General features: G+C 49.9%; 1 protein-coding gene across 2 annotated transcripts in view; it reads left to right on the forward strand.

Annotated features, from left to right (window-relative positions):
* Window positions 1–22,597, forward strand: part of fkbp16 (FKBP prolyl isomerase 16) — a 191,755-nt gene that overhangs the window by 154,055 nt on the left and 15,103 nt on the right. Inside the window, exon 5 of one of the 2 annotated variants that reach the window (XM_087981241.1) lies at window positions 14,851–14,951. In XM_087981241.1, the coding sequence (XP_087837367.1) occupies window positions 14,851–14,951 (101 nt within the window). Of the gene's footprint in view, window positions 1–14,850; window positions 15,024–22,597 lie in introns of both variants that reach the window. The other variant, XM_087981240.1, reaches the window with a different exon arrangement.

Genomic DNA, 22,597 nt, shown 5'->3' on the forward strand with positions numbered 1-22,597 from the left:
GCACAGTGGGCCAACCCCCCCTATACAGAGCACAGTGAGCCCACCCCCATACTGACCACAGTGCGCCCACCCCCATACAGAGCACAGTGGGCCCACCCCTCCATACAGAGCACAGTGTGCCCACTCCCCCATACAGAGCACAGTGAGCCCGCCCCATACAGACCACAGTGAGGCCGCCCCATACAGAGCACACCCCTCATACAGAGCACAGTGGGCCCACCGCCCCCATACAGAGCACAGTGAGCTCACCCCCATACAGAGCACAGTGGGCCCACCCGCCTATACAGAGCACAGTGAGCCCACCCCCATACAGACCACAGTGGGCCCACCCTCCCATACAGAGCACAGTGAGCCCACCCCTATACAGAGCACAGTGAGCCCACCACCCCATACAGACCACAGTGAGCCCACCACCCCATACAGAGCACAGTGAACCCACCACCCCATACAGAGCACAGTGGGCCCAACCCACACAGAGCACAGTGAGCCGACCCCCATACAGACTACAGTGAGCCCGCCCCATACAGAGCACAGTGAGCCCACGCCCACACAGACCACAGTGAGCGACCCCCACACAGACCACAGTGAGCCCACCCCCATACAGACCACAGTGAGCCCACCCCCATACAGACCACAGTGAGCCCACCCCCATACAGACCACAGTGAGCCCACCACCCCCCACAGAGCACAGCGAGCCCGCCCCACACAGACCACAGTGAGACTACCCCCACACAGATCACAGTGAGTCCACCCCCATTCAGAGTACAGTGAGCCCGCCCCATACAGAGCACAGTGGGCCCACCCCCCTATACAGAGCACAGTGGACCCACTCCCCCATACAGAGCACAGTGAGCACACCCCCATACAGAGCACAGTGGGGCCACCCCCCTATACAGAGCACAGTGGGTCCACCCCCCCATACAGAGCACAGTGGGCCCACCCACCCCCATACAGAGCACAGTGGGCCCACACCCCCATACAGAGCACAGTGGGCCCACCCCCCTATACAGAGCACAGTGGGCCCACCCCCATACAGAGCAAAGTGGGCCCACCCCCCATACAGAGCACAGTGAGCCCAACCCCCTATACAGAGCACAGTGAGCCCGCCCCCATACAGACCACAGTGGGCCAACCCCCCCATACAGAGCACAGTGAGCCCACCCCCATACAGACCACAGTGAGCCCGCCCCATACAGAGCACACCCCCATACAGAGCACAGTGGGCCCACCCCCCCATACAGAGCACAGAAAGCTCACCCCCATACAGAGCACATTGGGGCCACCCCCCTATACAGAGCACAGTGAGCCCACCCCCATACAGACCACAGTGGGCCCACCCCCCCATACAGAGCACAGTGAGCCCAACCCTATACAGAGCACAGTGGGCCCACCCCCCCATACAGAGCACAGTGAGCCCAACCCCCTATACAGAGCACAGTGAGCCCGCCCCCATACAGACCACAGTGGGCCAACCCCCCCATACAGAGCACAGTGAGCCCACCCCCATACAGACCACAGTGAGCCCGCCCCATACAGAGCACACCCCCATACAGAGCACAGTGGGCCCACCCCCCCATACAGAGCACAGAAAGCTCACCCCCATACAGAGCACATTGGGGCCACCCCCCTATACAGAGCACAGTGAGCCCACCCCCATACAGACCACAGTGGGCCCACCCCCCCATACAGAGCACAGTGAGCCCAACCCTATACAGAGCACAGTGGGCCCACCCCCCTATACAGAGCACAGTGAGCCCACCCCCATACAGACCACAGTGGGCCCACCCCCCCATACAGAGCACAGTGAGCCCAACCCTATACAGACCACAGTGAGCCCGCCCCATACAGAGCACATTGAGCCCGCCCCATACAGAGCACAGTGGGCCCACCCCCCCATACAGAGCACAGTGAGCCCAACCCTATACAGACCACAGTGAGCCCGCCCCATACAGAGCACATTGAGCCCGCCCCATACAGAGCACAGTGGGCCCACTCCTCCATACACAGCATAGTGAGCCCGCCACATACAGAGCACAGTGGGCCCACCCCATACGGACCACAGTGATCCTGCCCCATACAGAGCACAGTGGGCCCATCCCTCCATACACAGCACAGTGAGCTCACCCCCCTATACAGAGCACAGTGGGCCCACCCCCCCCATACAGAGCACAGTGGGCCCACCCTCCTATACAGAGCACAGTGAGCCCACCCCTATACAGAGCACAGTGGGCCCACCCCCCCTATACAGAGCACAGTGGGCCCACCCCCCCCAGACAGAGCACAGTGAGCTCACCCCCATACAGAGCACAGTGGGCCCACCCCCCTATACAGAGCACAGTGAGCCCACCCCCCTATACAGAGCACAGTGAGCCCGCCCCCATACAGACCACAGTGGGCCCACCCCCCATACAGAGCACAGTGAGCCCACCCCCATACAGACCACAGTGAGCCCGCCCCATACAGAGCACACCCCCATACAGAGCACAGTGGGCCCACCCCCCTATACAGAGCACAGTGAGATCACCCCCATACAGAGCACATTGGGGCCACCCCCCTATACAGAGCACAGTGAGCCCACCCCCATACAGACCACAGTGGGCCCACCCCCCCCATACAGAGCACAGTGATCCCAACACTACACAGAGCACAGTGATCCCAACACTATACAGAGCACAGTGGGCCCACCCCCCTATACAGAGCACAGTGAGCTCACCCCTATACAGAGCACAGTGAGCCCACCCCCCTTTACAGAGCACAGTGGGCCCACCCCCCCATGCAGAGCACAGTGAGCCCACCCCTATACAGAGCACAGTGGGCCCAACCCCCTATACAGAGCACAGTGAGCCCACCCCTATACAGAGCACAGTGGGCCCACCCCCCTATACAGAGCACAGTGAGCCCACCCCCATACTGACCACAGTGGGCCCACCCCTCCATACAGAGCACAGTGGGCCCACCTCCCCATACAGAGCACAGTGAGCCCGCCCAATACAGACCACAGTGAGCCCGCCCCATACAGAGCACACCCCCATACAGAGCACAGTGTGCCCACCCCCCCCATACAGAGCACAGTGAGCTCACCCCCATACAGAGCACACTGAGCCCACCCCTATACAGAGCACAGTGGGCCCACCCCTCTATACAGAGCACAGTGGGCCCACCCCCCCCCCCCCCCCCATACAGAGCACAGTGGGCCCACCCCCCCATACAGAGCACAGTGAGCCCACACCCCCATACAGAGCACAGTGAGCCCACCCCTATACAGAGAACAGTGGGCCCACCACCTTTACAGAGCACAGTGAGCCCACCCCTGTACAGAGCACAATGGGCCCACCCCCCCCATACAGAGCACAGTGAGCCCACCCCTATACAGAGCACAGTGGGCCCACCCTCCTATACAGAGCACAGTGAGCCCACCCCTATACAGAGCACAGTGGGCCCACCCCCCTATACAGAGCACAGTGGGCCCACCCCTATACAGAGCACAGTGGGCCCACCCCCCAATACAGAGCACAGTGGGCCCACTCCCATACAGAGCACAGTGGGCCCACCCCCCTATACAAAGCACAGTGAGCCCAACCCCCTATACAGAGCACAGTGAGCCCACCCCCATACAGACCACAGTGGGCCCACCCACCCATACAGAGCACAGTGAGCCCACCCCCATACAGACCACAGTGAGCCCGCCCCATACAGAGCACACCCCCATACAGAGCACAGTGGGCCCACCCCCCCATACAGAGCACAGTGGGCCCACCCCCCCATACAGAGCACAGTGAGCTCACCCCCATACAGAGCACATTGGGGCCACCCCCCTATACAGAGCACAGTGAGCCCACCCCCATACAGACCACAGTGGGCCCACCCCCCCATACAGAGCACAGTGAGCCCAACCCTATACAGAGCACAGTGGGCCCACCCCCCTATACAGAGCACAGTGAGCCCACCCCCATACAGACCACAGTGGGCCCGCCCTCCATACCGAGCACAGTGGGCCCACCCCCCCGTACAGAGCACAGTGAGCCCGCCCCATACAGAGCACAGTGAGCCCACCCCATAGAGAGCACAGTGGGCCCACTCCTCCATACAGAGCACAGTGAGCCCAACCCTATACAGAGCACAGTGGGCCCACCCCCCCATACACAGCATAGTGAGCCCACCCCCATACAGACCACAGTGGGCCCGTCCTCCATACCGAGCACAGTGGGCCCACCCCCCCGTACAGAGCACAGTGGGCCCACCCCCCCATACAGAGCACAGTGGGCCCACCCCCCTATACAGAGCACAGTGGGCCCACCCCCCCATACAGAGCACAGTGGGCCCACCCCCCCATACAGAGCACAGTGGGCCCACCTCCCTATACAGAGCACAGTGGGCCCACCCCCCCATACAGAGCACAGTGGGCCCACCCCCCCATACAGAGCACAGTGGGCCCACCCCCCTATACAGAGCACAGTGGGCCCACCCCCCTATACAGAGCACAGTGGGCCCACCCCCCTATACAGAGCACAGTGGGCCCACCCCCCTATACAGAGCACAGTGGGCCCACCCCACCATACACAGCATAGTGAGCCCGCCACATACAGACCACAGTGAGCCCGCCCCATACAGAGCACAGTGGGCCCACCCCATACAGAGCACAGTGGGCCCACCCCATACGGACCACAGTGATCCTGCCCCATACAGAGCACAGTGGGCCCACCCCTCCATACACAGCACAGTGAGCTCACCCCCCTATACAGAGCACAGTGGGCCCACCCCTCCATACACAGCACAGTGAGCTCACCCCCCTATACAGAGCACAGTGGGCCCACCCCCCCATACAGAGCACAGTGGGCCCACCCTCCTATACAGAGCACAGTGAGCCCGCCCCTATACAGAGCACAGTGGGCCCACACCCCTATACAGAGCACAGTGGGCCCACCCCCCTATACAGAGCACAGTGGGCCCACCCCCCCAGACAGAGCACAGTGAGCTCACCCCCATACGGAGCACAGTGGGCCCACCCCCCCTATACAGAGCACAGTGAGCCCACCCCCCTATACAGAGCACAGTGAGCCCGCCCCCATACAGACCACAGTGGGCCCACCCCCCATACAGAGCACAGTGAGCCCACCCCCATACAGACCACAGTGAGCCCGCCCCATACAGAGCACACCCCCATACAGAGCACAGTGGGCCCACCCCCCCATACAGAGCACAGTGAGCTCACCCCCATACAGAACACATTGGGGCCACCCCCCCCATACAGAGCACAGTGATCCCAACACTATACAGAGCACAGTGGGCCCACCCCCCTATACAGAGCACAGTGAGCCCACCCCCATACAGACCACAGTGGGCCCGCCCTCCATACCGAGCACAGTGGGCCCACCCCCCCATTCAGAGCACAGTGAGCCCGCCCCATACAGAGCACAGTGAGCCCGCCCCATACAGAGCACAGTGAGCCCACCCCATACAGAGCACAGTGGGCCCACCCCATACAGAGCACAGTGTGCCCACTCCTCCATACGCAGCACAGTGAGGTCACCCCCCTATACAGAGCACAGTGGGCCCACCCCCCCATACACAGCATAGTGAGCCCGCCACATACAGACCACAGTGAGCCCGCCCCATACAGAGCACAGTGGGCCCACCCCATACAGAGCACAGTGGGCCCACCCCATACGGACCACAGTGATCCTGCCCCATACAGAGCACAGTGGGCCCACCCCTCCATACACAGCACAGTGAGCTCACCCCCCTATACAGAGCACAGTGGGCCCACCCCCCCATACAGAGCACAGTGGGCCCACCCCCCCTATACAGAGCACAGTGGGCCCACCCCCATACATAGCACAGTGGGCCCACCCCCCCATACAGAGCACAATGAGCTCACCCCCATACAGAGCACAGTGGGCCCACCCCCCTATTCAGAGCACAGTGGGCCCAGCCTCATACAGACCACAGTGGGCCCACCCCCCCATACAGAGCACAGTGAGCCCACCCCTATACAGAGCACAGTGGGCCCACCCACCCCCATACAGAGCACAGTGGGCCCACCCATATACAGAGCACAGTGGGCCCACCCCCCATACAGAGCACAGTGAGCTCACCCCCATACAGAGCACAGTGGGCCCACCCCCGTATACAGAGCACAGTGAGCCCACCCCCCTATACAGAGCACAGTGAGCCCGCCCCCATACAGACCACAGTGGGCCCACCCCCCCATACAGAGCACAGTGAGCCCACCCCCATACAGACCACAGTGAACCCGCCCCATACAGAGCACACCCCCATACAGAGCACAGTGGGCGAACCCCCCCATACAGAGCACAGTGAGCTCACCCCCATACAGAGCACATTGGGGCCACCCCCCTCTACAGAGCACAGTGAGCCCACCCCCATACAGACCACAGTGGGCCCGCCCTCCATACAGAGCACAGTGGGCCCACCCCAATACAGAGCACAGTGGGCCCACTCCTCCATACGCAGCACAGTGAGCTCACCCCCCTATACAGAGCACAGTGGGCCCACCCCCCCATATATAGCATAGTGAGCCCGCCACATACAGACCACAGTGAGCCCGCCCCATACAGAGCACAGTGGGCCCACCCCATACTGAGCACAGTGGGCCCACCCCATACGGACCACAGTGATCCTGCCCCATACAGAGCACAGTGGGCCCACCCCTCCATACACAGCACAGTGAGCTCACCCCCGTATACAGAGCACAGTGGGCCCACCCCCCCATACAGAGCACAGTGGGCCCACCCCCCTATACAGAGCACAGTGGGCCCACCCCCCCATACAGAGCACAGTGGGCCCACCCCCCTATACAGAGCACAGTGGGCCCACCCCCCATACAGAGCACATTGGGCCCACCCCCCTATACAGAGCACAGTGGGCCCACCCCCACATACACAGCATAGTGAGCCCGCCACATACAGACCACAGTGAGCCCGCCCCATACAGAGCACAGTGGGCCCACCCCATACAGAGCACAGTGGGCTCACCCCATACGGACCACAGTGATCCTGCCCCATACAGAGCACAGTGGGCCCACCCCATACAGAGCACAGTGGGCCCACCCCATACGGACCACAGTGATCCTGCCCCATACAGAGCACAGTGGGCCCACCCCTCCATACACAGCACAGTGAGCTCACCCCCCTATACAGAGCACAGTGGGCCCACCCCCCCATACAGAGCACAGTGGGCCCACCCTCCTATACAGAGCACAGTGGGCCCACCCTCCTATACAGAGCACAGTGAGCCCACCCCTATACAGAGCACAGTGGGCCCACCCCCCTATACAGAGCACAGTGGGCCCACCCCCCCCAGACAGAGCACAGTGAGCCCGCCCCATACAGAGCACACCCCCATACAGAGCACAGTGGGCCCACCCCCCTATACAGAGCACAGTGAGCCCACCCCCATACAGACCACAGTGGGCCCATCCCCCCCATACAGAGCACAGTGATCCCAACACTATACAGAGCACAGTGGGCCCACCCCCCTATACAGAGCACAGTGAGCCCACCCCCCCCAGACAGACCACAGTGAGCCCGCCCCATACAGAGCACACCCCCATACAGAGCACAGTGGGCCCACCCCCCTATACAGAGCACAGTGAGCCCACCCCCATACAGACCACAGTGGGCCCATCCCCCCCATACAGAGCACAGTGATCCCAACACTATACAGAGCACAGTGGGCCCACCCCCCTATACAGAGCACAGTGAGCCCACCCCCATACAGACCACAGTGGGCCCGCCCTCCATACCGAGCACAGTGGGCCCACCCCCCTATACAGAGCACAGTGGGCCCACCCCCATACAGAGCAAAGTGGGCCCACCCCCCCCAAACAGAGCACAGTGAGCTCACCCCTATACAGAGCACAGTGAGCCCACCCCCCTTTACAGAGCACAGTGGGCCCACCCCCCCATACAGACCACAGTGGGCCCACCCCCCCATACAGAGCACAGTGAGCCCACCCCTATACAGAGCACAGTGGGCCCACCCCCCTATACAGAGCACAGTGAGCCCACCCCTATACAGAGCACAGTGGGCCCACCCCCCTATACAGAGCACAGTGAGCCCACCCCCATACTGACCACAGTGGGCCCACCCCTCCATACAGAGCACAGTGGGCCCACCCCCCCCATACAGAGCACAGTGAGCCCGCCCCATACAGACCACAGTGAGCCCGCCCCATACAAAACACACCCCCATACAGAGCACAGTGGGCCCACCCCCCCATACAGAGCACAGTGAGCTCACCCACATTCTGAGCAACAGGATCCAGTGTTGATTTGCCAAACAACCTCTTGCCATGGTTAAGGCACATAGAGGTGTCTGAGTCCAACTTGGCAGAAGGCAGCATTCACATCTGGACTTCTGAGCATATCTAGAATCACTCTCCTCCGATGTGGGCACCTGCTGACTTTACATTAACGGAGCCTGAAATAATTCCACAAAGACCAGTATCCCATCATCAAGTCACCCTTTATTTTCACATGGAGAGTCCATGACACTGACCCAGCTCCCTCAGAGCCAGCTCTCGGAGTGAACAGAACCTCTGTCACTCCTGTCTGTTTTTTCCCCTTTTTTCCTCATACTACCACCTAACAGCGATAGCGCTTATTTTTCCCCAGTACCCATATCGTGTGTGTGTGTGCAGGTGTAGGACACAGCGAAAAACAACAAGTACATAAATCTTTATTTATATTCCACCACCAGGGAGAATGGAAACACTCGTGTGGGCCAGTGGCAAACAGAACTCTTCTCAACAAAGAGCAATTCTGCGTGATCGAAAAGTGAAAAGGGAGGACAGGAACTAAATCAAAATAGAGTTGGAGGGGTAACTAAAACAGTCCACACCTCATGGTGCCCACTTCTCCCTGAAAACCTCGAGTGTATTGGTAGACACTGAGTGCTCCTTCTCTAGGGACACCTGGGCTTACTCCTGTTTATTTTTTTTTAATCTTTATTCAGTTTCCACCTCCAGGAAGAAAAGAGACACACAAGTGGCCAGTGACACTTACTCCTGTTTATATCTGTCAGCCAGGGACCCCTGATTAGACCAGATTAACAGCTGCAAACACATATTCTATGGGGTCCACCTGGCTGACCTTGTTACAATCACTGCAGAAATAAAATCAGGGGAGCGTGGATGAGATTATTAAACCTGCAGTCCCTTGCAAATGCCAACAGTGCCTGATTAGGCTGTTCATCTCTCTATGTTTCACTTGATAAATACTTAGAGCTTATATAACTTTAATGCTTTTTCCCCTTTCATATTGTTCTTAGCTGTTACTTGTCAGCACAGGGAAAGTAACTGTGGGAAAGTTAATCGTGAGTAGTTTTTGTTGGAAGAGTTTAAGTTCGTCCACCTTTGAGGTGATATTGAAGCCTGTTAACTAGTCTGACAACCTCAGTGAGGCATTTCTGTTTTCTATGGCCCCCTGCCCATTATGTGTGACTGATGTGTTTAACTTGTTGCAGCTACTGCTGACTGATTCAATCAGAGGAGATATGGAACCGTTATTATAAAGACAAATGAATGATGAGGCCTAGCAAAAATCTCACGTGTATGTTGGTGGATTTTGTTCCCAATATTCCCTTTCAGATATTTTTATTCAAACTGTTATGACACATGCCTGGACATGAATTAATTAATGAATTTGCTTTATTATCACATGTACTCGAATTAGTACAGTGAAAAGTTTACAAGTTGCCACTTATGGCATCAGCTTAGGTAGAAGATACTTAGGTACAGATACTAAATTATTTGGTATAAATTAGAAAAAAAAGGAGTCTCAGATAATAATAAAAGGAAAAACTTTAAAAATGATACTCAGTTACAGTCCTTCCACTCCAGTCTGTGCACCTCGCCTCCAGCCCACACTAGGCCAAATCTCCAGACCACACTGGGCTTTGAAACTTGAGGCCTCACCTCCTTGTGACAATCTCCAGTCCCCTGTTTCCAGCCCAGGGACTTGCCTCCAGTCCAGAGGCTCACCTCCAGTCCAGAGACTTCCCTCCAATTCACACCAGGGATACGCCTCCTCTCAATGGCCTCCAGTCCCCCACCTCCATCCCGGGGACTTGCCTCTAGTCCAGGGACTCACCTCCAGTCCAGGGACTTGTTTCCAATTCATACCAGGGATGCACCTCCCCGCAACAGCCTCCAGTCTACATGCCCACCTGACCTCTATTCCCAACTGATTCCATCCTGGTAAGTTTAGAAAGTTTAAAGAACATGTGGGAGTTGAACCCAGATCTTCTGGCCCAGAGGTAGGGGCACTGCAAGAGCTCAATAGTTATTTTTACCCTGTGCTAAAGTTCGTATTAATGATACTTACATAGACCTTGCAAATCTGGATGCAACTGGGAAATAAATTTGCCAGGATTCAAACTGAGTTTTCCCAGCTGCTGGACTCAGCTGTTCCAAGGCTTCAGAGATCATTAACTGTCATTCCTCACATCCCATCTTCACTCAACACTGAATGCTGTTAACCATTGCCAGGGTAGATCAGGTCCTTCAGAACTGACAACATCATTTCCACTGCTATTTTATGTAATTCATTGGAAGGAGTGTAGGAATCTGCTGAATGGATGGAATTGAAAAGGCAGAGATTGAGGAGTTCTGGGAGTGATTAATAAACTTTACACAGAATTTGGGAATGGTTACAGCGTAAAATGAGGTCATTTGGCCATCATGCCTCCACCAGCTCTTCAAAGGAGCACCATAACAATTAGAAAGCACATTTGGGTCAGCATGGACAAGATGGGCTGAACAGCCACCTTCTGTGCTGTATCATTTCGATGGTTCTATCATGTAGTGACAATCTTCTACCTTTTCCCCATCCCCTTGAACTCTATTTCCATCCAAATAATTATCCAATGCACTCTTGAATGCCTCAATTGACAGTTACCATTGCAGGAAAGAACTTATAAAAGAAACATCACCCACTGAGCAGACTTAAACAGAAAACGGTGGAAATGCTCAGTCAGTCAGGTAGAGAAAAGTAGATCATCCAAATCTTCCAGTCTATGGATTTTCAAAATATAAGTAAGTTGGGAGAAGCCCATCAGGACCTTGGGGATATCCTGACACACGGAGAAATGAAGTTGCCTGGGAAGTTTTAACTGACTTCCAGTACCCAGAATTCTTCTAATACTGAGCCCAAGCTGAAGACTTGGGTCAGGCACGCAGCTGGATATTTATCTAGGAGGGGGTGCACTGGTTTATACTTAACTCCATGGTTAGCCAGTGTTACTAAACAGAGCAGCAAACCAAGAACGTTGTCCTGACAACCCTTAGACCCATCAAACTCCGACCTGCCTGGCTACAACATCCTCCCCCCTCCAACATCTGACGACTCCTTTGGCCTGACCCAAACACCCACTGACTGACTACCCTATTCCACCCACCCAACTAACCCAGCGACCCGACTCATCCCAAACCCAGCCCCACTGTGCCACACACTCACGCATTTAACCACTCACCTTTGTTGTTCAAGGGTGTAAGGGTGTGAAAAGGTTAACATGAGGAGTGCCTGAAGCATGACCCAGTATGATAATGCAATTCAGACTTGGTGGGAGTTCAGCTAAGGATCGCGAAGGAGCAAATCTTAATATCCAGATCAGGAAAGGTTGAAGAGTAAGAGGCAACTTAACTGAAATATGTAAGATACCAAGAGGTCTTTATACAATAAATGTAGAAAGAATTCTTGTGGAAGAATCTAGAACCAGGAGTCATAGTTTAAAAATAAGACGGTTGTGCTATCAGCTTTGGAGTGATATCCTTTTTAGGAACTTAACATATAAATAAGCCAAGTACCCAGATGTTGTCACAGACTACAATCCCTCTGCACTGTAGTACCTAGGGCACAAGCTGTGTCTGGAGATTACTCTGTGTTATATATATTAGTTTAGCTGTAATTAAAACCACCAGAGATCCTCCACATTCCTCATTTGTATGACAGACCATCAAAATGACATATGGACTCTTTGACTTCCATATGTGTTAATTTTACAATGCCTATCTGAATATAACTGCTGTTACCCAAAGCTTATGTGCTTTCACTTGTAGCATTCAAGAGATGTCTTTGGAAAAAAATACATTCTATTATCAATTTTGGAGTGATGTCCCTTTGAAAGATCAACTTGGAAATGCTTCAAATACCCAGATGTTGTCACATGACGACAGGACGTAGGATCGCCGCACTGCAGCATTAAAGGCACAAGCCATGGCTATGGATTCTCTACCGTATGCATTAGTTTAAAATAAGACCACCAGAGATCTTCAATTAAACAGAATCCATGTACAGTACACTTTTTAACATCCAGCACCTATGGGACCAGGAGTGTACCAATTGCTCAAATATTGTAGAGAATCAAGAGATCCACATAATCAATGTAAAAACACACACCAAATAATAGAAATGTAATGCAGGGGATTCAAACATCACTTCACCCACAGCATAAATAAAACTTAGCATCAGAGTCTTCGCACTCACACCCTCAACTGGCTACTCAAACATTGTGGTAGATCATTGACTCGAAATCGAATCAGCTGTTGACATTTCGTGTGGCCATTTGATTGAACAACACATTGCAGTAAATACATTTTAGAAACTGTAATAATTGGGCAGAATAATACAGTAAATCTTGTGGTATTTGAGGTTATTATAATTATTAAATATGTTGATTCATTAGGTGCCAGTTAAAACAAACTTTGCTTCACCTCATTTATGTTACACAATGCAATCAATTTGTTAAAACACACAAGTGTTATCCATTTAAGACAGAGATGAGGGGAAATATTTTCTCACAGAAAGTTGAGGTTTTTAAGCTCACTTTCCCCAAAGCTGGTGAAAGCAGTGGTTTTGAATATATTTAAGACAGAATCGAATGGATTCTTGCTAAGAAAGGGAGTGAAAGGTTTCCCAAGTAGGTGAGAATATGGCGCAGTCAGATGAGTTTGTATTCTTAATGCTGAGGAGTCTTGCTGAATCTGCAGTGTGTTACTCTGATATTACATACTCAAGCTGCATAAAGATTTGCTAAACATACAGCCAGAAAGTGCTTTTGGTTCTGATCAACAAGTCGTGAGGGAGAGGCACTCAAACTTTGGAAGTGGTGAGAAACAGTGGTTTCCCCCTAAGACTGGAACACTTCAGCTGTGAAGTGGGATCATTAAGAAACCCTTGACTGTACTTAAAATACTATGTGGAATAGAAAAAGGTAATCCTGAGCTAATCCTAATCCTAGACAAGACTGCAACACAAAGGGACATGAATACAAACTAGTAAAATGATACTACGGGATAGAAAATGAATTGCAATTACGTGGCACTTTTAAGTCCATGAGACACCCAAATCTAATGAATACGTTTGAAAAGTAGTTAGGATTGGTATGTGGTCAATCATTGCAGTTATCTGCACACAATTGTGAGAGAAATGACAAACTAAATTGGTTTTGGTGATGTTGCTTTCCAGGATAAATTTTGATCACATCACCCGGTGAACTGTATTGCTTTTCATATGATTTAAATGATCTTTAACAGCTATTTAAACATAACCAACGGTTTAATGTATTGTCAAAGAATCAGCACCTCTGATCATCCAGCATTCTGTATGATGCAGACATGTCAGCCTTCAGTACATGTTTAAGATCTGCAATGTTGTTTTAACATGAATCCATGGGTGGTAAGGGTACTACCACTGCACCAAGGTGATACTTGGAGCTGAATCTTCCCAGTTCTGGTGACACAGGGTTGGAGAAGGCTGTCATGACCAGGGAGGAGCCACTCTAGGATAGTTCTACAATGTGTTACTGCCTCCAGGTCAGGCAACAAACTGGGTTCTGCCCTCTCAACAGATATAGACAATTGTGGCAAATGAGACCCTGCTTAGGGACCATGACATCAGCGTTCATTCAATTTTGGATAGGTCCGCTGACTCATATGGAGGCCACCAGCTCTAATGAGGCAGACCAGGGCCATTGGAGGCAAAGACTCCATGTCTTAATGACACAGCCAGAGGAGGAAAGTGCATAACCTCCTGTCTCTGTAATTTCGCCTCCATTCCCAATGGCGCTTTTGGCTTCAGATCTCTTTATTTGATGATATGAATGCAGATAGATGAGAGCATTGCATACTGAGACACTATCACAGCCTCTTACCTGCCTCAGCAGTACCTACTTCTCCTGATGGGTCCTGGCATCAATGCAAGCTTCTTGCATTCCAAGTCTGGGGCCACAATTAGGCAGCCTTCAGACTGTGACATGGGGTACAGGGGTGATGTGAGTGAGCCCAGGACTCCCACATGAACCCAACAACGGATCCTGAAAATTGAAAACTTGATTTCAGACAACATTTCGGAAAGAGAAAGTAGAAAAGCCACACAACTTACAGAAATTTGGGGGGGAGGGGGGTGGGAGGAAGAAAAGCAATATTGCTTCTACTGAACTCTAATTAGCAGAACTGAGAAATGACAAATGGAAATCCCACGACACACTGCTATTACAATATGACATAGACAGCTTCAATTTTAAATGTGCCCATAGGAAATTAGGATGGGAAAAGCTGACACAAAAATCTGACAGAAACCATTACAATAGAAAACACAGTTTGTTAACTACAGAGTGCCATAGGTCTGAGTAGCAGCAAGCCAGAAGGAAAGAAAACAGCAATAGTTGAAAATAAATGTAATGGTCGCACTGAACCTCCATTTTGAGGTATACAAATCCAGTCGGATATCAGATTTGCACATTTTACTGGCTTTTCCTTATGGGACACATCACTATGACGCTTCTTTCTATTTCTAGTCTTTTAATATCTCTGCTGTTTTCAAATTTCAGCTAATCCCAGCGCTCAGGAAGCAGAAGAATTGCAGGAAGACGGACTGAAGTGTCTGAACAACTTGGCGGCTGCTCAGCTGAAGTTGGATCTCCGAGATGAGGTGATTGCTTCCAGTAACGCTGTGCTGCAGCTGGACCCCAATCATGTGAAAGCTTTGTTCAGGAAAGGAAAAGTTGAGTATCGACAACTCCCCACCAGCATTTCCTTACTGCGTGTATTCACTTTGTGTGGGTTTTCCCATTTGCGTGAAGCTCTTTCATCCCTTCATTTGTCAATGAATTCCACCTGGAGTCACATGTAAGCAGACCAGGTAAGGATGACAGATTTCCTTCCCCAAAAAAATATTAGTGAGCTAGATGGGTTTTCCCAACAATCAGCAATGGTTTCAAGACCATCATTGGTCTTTTCATTCCAGATTTGTTTTCATTGAATCCAAATTCCAACATCTGCCATGCGAGATTTGAACATTCCTGATGAAGGGCTTTTGCCCGAAATGTCGATTTTCCTGCTCCTCGGAAGCTGCCTGACCTGCTGTGCTTTTCCAGCACCACCCTAATCTTGACTACATGTGACTCCAGACCAACAACAATATGAGTAGTTCTTAAACTGCCCTCTAGGCAATTAGGTTGGACAATAAGTTCTGGTCCAGCCAGCAGCATCCTTGTGAATGAATTAAAAAAGACTCTATTGAGACTGGTATCCTGTCACCAACTCACCCTTTATTAACATGCAGAGAATCCTTAACATTGATCTAGCTCCCTCAGAACCAGCTCTCACAGTGAACAGAGCTGAAAATGTGTTGCTGGAAAAGCGCAGCAGGTCAGGCAGCATCCAGGGAACAGGAGAATCGACGTTTCGGGCATAAGCCCTTCTTCAGGAATGCCTTTCCTGAAGAAGGGCTTATGCCCGAAACGTTGATTCTCCTGTTCCCTGGATGTTGCCTGACATGCTGCGCTTTTCCAGCAACACATTTTCAGCTCTGATCTCCAGCATCTGCAGACCTCACTTTCTTCTCACAGTGAACAGTACCTCTGACACTCCTGTTTATATCTGTCAGCCAGGATTCCCTAATTGGATCAGGTCAACAGCCCCAGTCAGGGAACTCATATTCGAGACAAAAATAGAAATTGCTGGAAAAGCTCAGCTGGTGTGGCAGCATCTGTGGAGAGAAGTCAGAGTTAACGTTTTCGGGTTGAGTGACCCTTCCTCAGTTCTATGAGGCCCACCTGGCTGACCTCACTACAGAAGGTTAACCCATCTATTTGAATGAATCAGTTCTCCACTAGTTAGGGAATCATAGATCAGCTACATCACAGGAGACGGCTATTTAGTCCTCTGCATCTGTGCAAGCTCTCTGTAATTATATCTCAGCTAGTCCCACTCCCCTGCCTTTAATCCTGGCAGAAAGGAAGGGGTTAGGAACATCATACCAACATATTTGGCATTTGCACTTCTATTCACCCAGTCTAGCATCAGGCAATGAGTAAGAGTTAAGAATGAACCACTGTTTGAGAAAATATGCTATCTTTTTGGACTCACTTCAGGTTTAGAGGCATCAAAGCCTCATCTGAACTAACGGGTTCTCATCTATTCTTATCAAACCACAACCATGTTGGGTGATTCCCTTCACTTGTAATTTCAAGCACTGTCCCCAGGATTGATGGAGAACTAAATGGATTTTGTTTGTACGTGCGCAGATGTTTCATGCTTAGAGATCACTTGCCATTATCACTTTCCAGAGAAAGCTTAACGTGCCATCCCTAAACTAAAAAATAGTGGAGTAAGCACTGTTTGCTGCCATTTAGCTGGCATAAAATGGGCATAAAATGTTCAATTTCAGACACCAACTTGCCGCATTCCAAGGAATAATATTTTGCCAGATGTTAACCTGAATTAAGTTGAAATTAACTTAAATAAAGTTATGTTCGTTGCAAATATCAACAGACAGTGAATGAAAGAAACATAGAGAATCCTGGAGAAACTCAGCATCTGTAGATAGAGAAACAAAGTTAATGTTTCAAGTTTTGTATATCTTTCTCTGCAGATGCTGCCAGGCCTGCTGAGTTTCTCCAATGTTCTCTGTTTCAGATTTCCAGAATCCACAGTATTTCGCCTTAACAGAGGGCTAATGTCTGTTCTAGGTGACCTCACAATAGCAGACATTGGGGCTACCCAGCTCGTGTTTCTTTCAGCATCCAGCTCTATGGCCTAAGTAAGGTCCGCCAACTAGAGATACTTTCCTGAATAAAACCTGATCCCACTGCCACTGTCCTAATCCCATCTCCAAACTGCCGGGAGGCAGGTGGCTTTTTGGCCTTTGATAAAAAGTCATTTGCTGCTGCAGGCTCTCCAGCTACTAGTTTAGGCAGATGTGATCCAAGGCCTGAGGCCTAATTTAACCACAAGTTTCCTGGTTTGTGTGTGCTGAATGTGGGCACTGTATCAATCCATTGACATCGTCACCAAGCATTTATTGCCTGAGACTTCATAGAAACCCATCTCTCTCATTTCAAACAATCTTCACAGGTATCAGGGCATTAGAATTGTAGGATCGGAAATGACAATTTAGCAAGATGTTAGGACCAAGAATCTTCCAAACGAAGGATGCTTGCCAGGCTTTTCGACGTGTGACTCTTTTTTCCACACAATGTGGTTGAAATATTGAATACACAATTTTCCATTGGTCAGTGTAATAACAAAGTAATCCATATGACCTCTCTCCAATTCAAACATGAAGGGAAAAGGATCAGAAGCTGAATTTCCTGGCTTTCTGAAGAAACTTTAATCCCAAAGTAAAAATCTTCTCTATGCATGTTGGATATTCATATCTTTAGACAAAAATGCAAGTCAATTTATATCACGTGTTAACTTTCCTACCAGACCTCTCTCTTCTAATTTATAATTTGTTTTCCACAAGTGTAAAGCCCTCTCAGCTTTAAGGACAGAACATTGAACGCTGAATGTTAATCAGAAACTTGCTGTTTGTGTTTGATGAGATTACAGAAACAATATTTTTCAGTTTCAAAAGCCAAGCAGCTGGCTACACCTCATCTCTGCAGTAAGTACACTTGCCTAAAGAGAACATGTGAAAGAGTGTTAGGTCCTAATAGGTATCTCCAAACACATTTCTCTGAAACAAAATCAGTGTTTACTGTGGAAATGGACATGGAAGATATAGAATCTAGGGAAATAGATGGTGACATCTTGAAAAATGTCCATATTACAGAGGAAGTGCTGGATGTCTTGAAACACATAAAAGTGGATAAATCCCCAAGACCTGATCAGGTGTACTTAATTACTCTGGGGAAGCTAGGGAAGTGATTTCTGGGCCTCTTACTGAGATATTCGTATCATTGATAGTCACAGATGAGGTGCCAGAAAACTGGAGGTTGGCAATTGTGGTGCCACTACTTAAGAAGGGTGGTAAAGACAAGCCAAGGAACTATATAAAAGGTAAAATCAATGACTGCAGATGCTGTAGACCAGTGAGCCTGACCTCGGTGGTGGGCAAATTGTTGGAGGGAATCCTGAGGGATAGGATTTACATGTATTTGGAAAGGCAAGGACTGATTAGTGATAGTCAACATGGCTTTGTGTGTGGGAAATCATGTCTCACAAACTTGATTGAGTTTTTTGAAAAAGTAATAAAGAGGAATCATGAAGGCAGAGCAGTAGATGTGATCTATGTGGACTTCAGTGAGGTGTTCGACAAGGTTCCCCATGGGAGACTTATTACAAGGTAATATCTCATGGAATACAGGGAGAACTAGCCATTTGGATGCAGAACTGGCTCAAAGGTAGAAGACAGAGGGTGGAGGGTTGTTTTTCAGACTGGAGGCCTGTGACCAGTGGAGTGCCACAAGGATCGGTGCTGGGTCCTCTACTTTTTGTCATTTACATAAATGATTTGGATGCGAGCATAAAAGGTACAGTTAGTAAGTTTGTATACGACACCAAAATTGGAGGTGTAGTGGACAGCGAAGAGGCTTACCTCAGATTACAATGGGATCTTGACCAGATGGGCCAATGGGCTGAGAAGTGGTAGATGGAGTTTAATTTAGATAAATGCGAGGTGCTGCATTTTGGGAAAGCAAATCTTAGCAGGACTTATACATATAATGGGAAGGTCCTCGGGAGTGTTGCTGAACCTTGGAGTGCTGAACCTTGGAGACCTTGGAGTGCAGATTCATAGCTCCTTGAAAGTGGAGTCGCAGGTAGATAGGATAGTGAAGAAGGCTTTTGGTACGCTTTCCTTTATTGGTCAGAGTATTGAGTACAGGAGTTGGGAGGTCATGTTACGGCTGTACAGGACATTGGTTAGGCCACTGTTGGAATATTGCGTGCAATTCTGGTCTCCTTCCTGTTGGAAAGATGTTGTGAAACTTGAAAGGGTTCAGAAAAGATTTACAAGGATGTTGCCAGGGTTGGAGGATTTGAGCTATAGGGAGAGGTAAATCAATTGGGGCTGTTTTACCTGGAGCATTCTAGGCTGCGGGGTGACCTTATAGAGGTTTACAAAATTATGAGGAGCATGGACAGAGTTAATAGACAAGGTCTCTTCCGTGGGATGGGGAGTCCAGAACTAGAGGGCATAGGTTTAGGGTGAGAGGGGAAAGATATAAAAGAGACCTAAGGGGCAACTTTTTCACACAGAGGGTGGTACGTGTATAGAATGAGCTGCCAGAGAAAGTGGTGGAGGCTGGTACAATTGCAACATTTAAGAGGCATTTGGATGGGTATATGAATAGGAAGGGTTTGGAGGGATATGAGCCGGGTGCTGGCAGGTGGGACTAGATTGGGTTGGGATACCTGGTCAGCATGGATGAATTGGACGGAAGGATTTGTTTCCATGTTGTACATCTCTATGATTCTATGACTCTAAAAGCAGAAATTATTGGAAAGGCACAACAGGTCTGGCAGCATCTGTGGAGGGAAATCAGATTTAACGCATCAGCTTCAAACATAAGAACTAGGAACAGGGGTAGGCCATCTGACCCATCGATCCTGCTTCACCATTCAATAAGATCGTGGCTGATCTTTTCATGGACTCAGGTCCACTTACCTGTCCGCATCTATTACCCTCCCCGCTTCCACCTGATGTATTCCCTTCATACATTTATATGTTTTTATGGGAAAAGTGACCCTTCCTCAGAACTGACGGTGGGTAGGAAAGAAGTTTTTTTATGCAGAAGATAGGAAGGGGGTAAAGACTAAATGATAGATTAGAAATAGAACCTAAAGAGAGAGAAGAACAGTTGACAGGGAAAGGTGTGGATAATGGTCAGCCTGGGAGAATGAACAGCTGGTAGTGGATTGTCCACAAATGCTGCCAGACCTGCTGAGCTTTTCCAGCAATTTCTGTTTTTGTTTCTGATTTCCAGCATCTGCAGTTCTTTTAGTTTTTATTTTGTACATTTCTCTGAAATCTGAGCACAATACCCTCCTCCCCCTCCCCGTAAAACCAAATCAATGCATCATGCCTTGTGTTAAACCTTAAATTTGATCGGACGGATGTTCCTGTCCCTATCCAGTCCACATTAGCTGACATATTAACCATTCCTAATTCTCTGTTGCCTGGAGTTCCGTTTCCATGTGGAGTCAATGCCAGGGTACATCAGTTTAAAATGCCATATGGTTGGGAGGCAGATTGCGGCTTATTGGGCTGTTTATCCCTCAATCTCAGTCTCTTATCTTTCACTTTATGAGCATTTGGACAAATTGATTTGTTTTTGATGAGTTACTTTTCTCCTATGTTAATCAAAAACAGATGGTGTCTTAGTTCCAAGCTAACTGCGCTGACAGTTCTTTAATAATTTACAGACTTGAATCCATGGCCATCTGACACAAAAATAGAACCATTGACCCTGTGAGGTTGTCTGAAGGAGGGTTAGAGTCCCAGTAAGCACAACCTACAAGGATTTTTAGCCATGGCTTGACATCAGTTATTTTGGCAGGAGGTCATAACTTCACTTGCTCTGTTGTGGCACTGTGATCCACAATAACAAACAAAAAAAACTTGGAAACTTTCTCTTGGGAACTCAATGACCCTCTGGATTCAATACCGAGTTCAACAATTTTAGGGCTTGAGCTTCTCCCATGTCCTTACCCACCCCTCCAACACCAGGCCTTGTTATCACATGGTCTGCTATTATACACAACCCATTGTTTGTCACTAATTGTCCCCATTCATCCTCGTAGCCAGATTATCCCTCCTTTGTCTGTCCAACTGTTCTTCTCTCTTCTTGGGCTCTATCTCCACCTATCATTTACTCCTTACTCCACCCACCCTGTTCTCTGCATAAAAACTAACCAACCATCAAGTTCTGAGGAAGGGTCACTGGACCCATGACATTAACTCTGCTTTCTCTCCACAGATGCTTCCGGACCTGCTGAGCCTTTCCAGCAATTCCTGCTCTTGTTTCTGATTTTCAGTGTCTACAGTTCTTTTTATTTTTATTCCCAAGTCAGGAACACTTTCACGTCACTCCTCAGAATGGAACTTGTCTCACTTCCACCTTTGGTGATTTGCTGTATTCACCCGAACATGATTTGATAACATTTACACATTGATTCTGGATGTGGAGGACCTTTTGGCCCATCTTCTGACACCCACACGGCATCACTCTATAGTCCTTCAGCCCCTATCGTTTATTTAGTCTTTCTCCTCCAAGACCGTATTTGTACCTTCATTCCAAGTGTTGATCGTTTTTGTCTAAAGATTTCCTAATATGGCCCTACATTTGCCTTTCACTAGATTGCCCTATTCCCCATACTTAGAGTTTAATATTAACTTTCTGAATGTGCCTTTTTCTGACATTCAGCCTTTTGGGTCTGCTGTGTGCAGATATATCTTGACTGATCTCTATCCCAATCCTACTTAGTCCATCCTTTCTCCTCATCCCTTATTTTCTTCCCCTCAGGTTACCTCCAGTATTTCCCGAATTCTGGGCGAGAGAGTGCCAAATCTACTCTGCTTCTTATGTAAAGATGCACGCTTTCATTCGGTCAGAAAAGATTAGTTCTAAGTTTGAGATGATCATAGACTCTCTCCAAAGCAAAAGGAGGCCATTGAGTCTACATTGACCCCCTGAAGAGCATCCCACCCTGATCTTGTTGCCCTGCATTCCTCATGGCCAATCCACCTAACCTGCACATTATTGGACTCTGGGTGGAAACCGGAGCACCCAGAGGAAACCCATGCAGACACGGGGAGAAGGTGCAAACTCCATGCAGACTGTTTCTCAAAACTGGAATTGAACCTGGGTCCCTGGCGCTGTGAGGCAGCCGTGAGTTCTGAGCTGATCTTTCTGGATTTCTCCACCAAAGGGATGTTGTTTAACCTCATCAAGACCAAGACATGTTTCTCTTTGTTTCCTGCTGCTGATGTTTAACTTTCGATGTGTATCTCCCCATTCCAGTTTGTACAGTTATAGCAAATAGTCTCTATCCAGTGTATCCTTTTTTTTTGTCATTTTAAACATCTCTGCCCACCCAGCAGCCCAGATTTATCATGCCTGTGTTTCACCTCAGTATTTCCTCATTCCTGGCAGCACCTCAGGAAAGCTGTGTTGCAGAATGTCTCAATCCACAACATCCTTCCCCTTGCTTGGATTTCAATACAACTGTCACCTTACCAAGGATGAACACAGATAAACTCTACAACTTTTGTTTTGTTTAAAGATTCTGTAATTCTGCCCAAAGTCCCAGTATATACCCCATTCTCAACCATTTGAGACACAGTATTTT

This window comes from Chiloscyllium plagiosum, unplaced genomic scaffold (assembly GCF_037043375.1).
Source record: "Chiloscyllium plagiosum isolate Xiang-an unplaced genomic scaffold, Cpla_swu_hap1 HiC_scaffold_39, whole genome shotgun sequence".
Lineage (NCBI taxonomy): Eukaryota > Metazoa > Chordata > Chondrichthyes > Orectolobiformes > Hemiscylliidae > Chiloscyllium > Chiloscyllium plagiosum.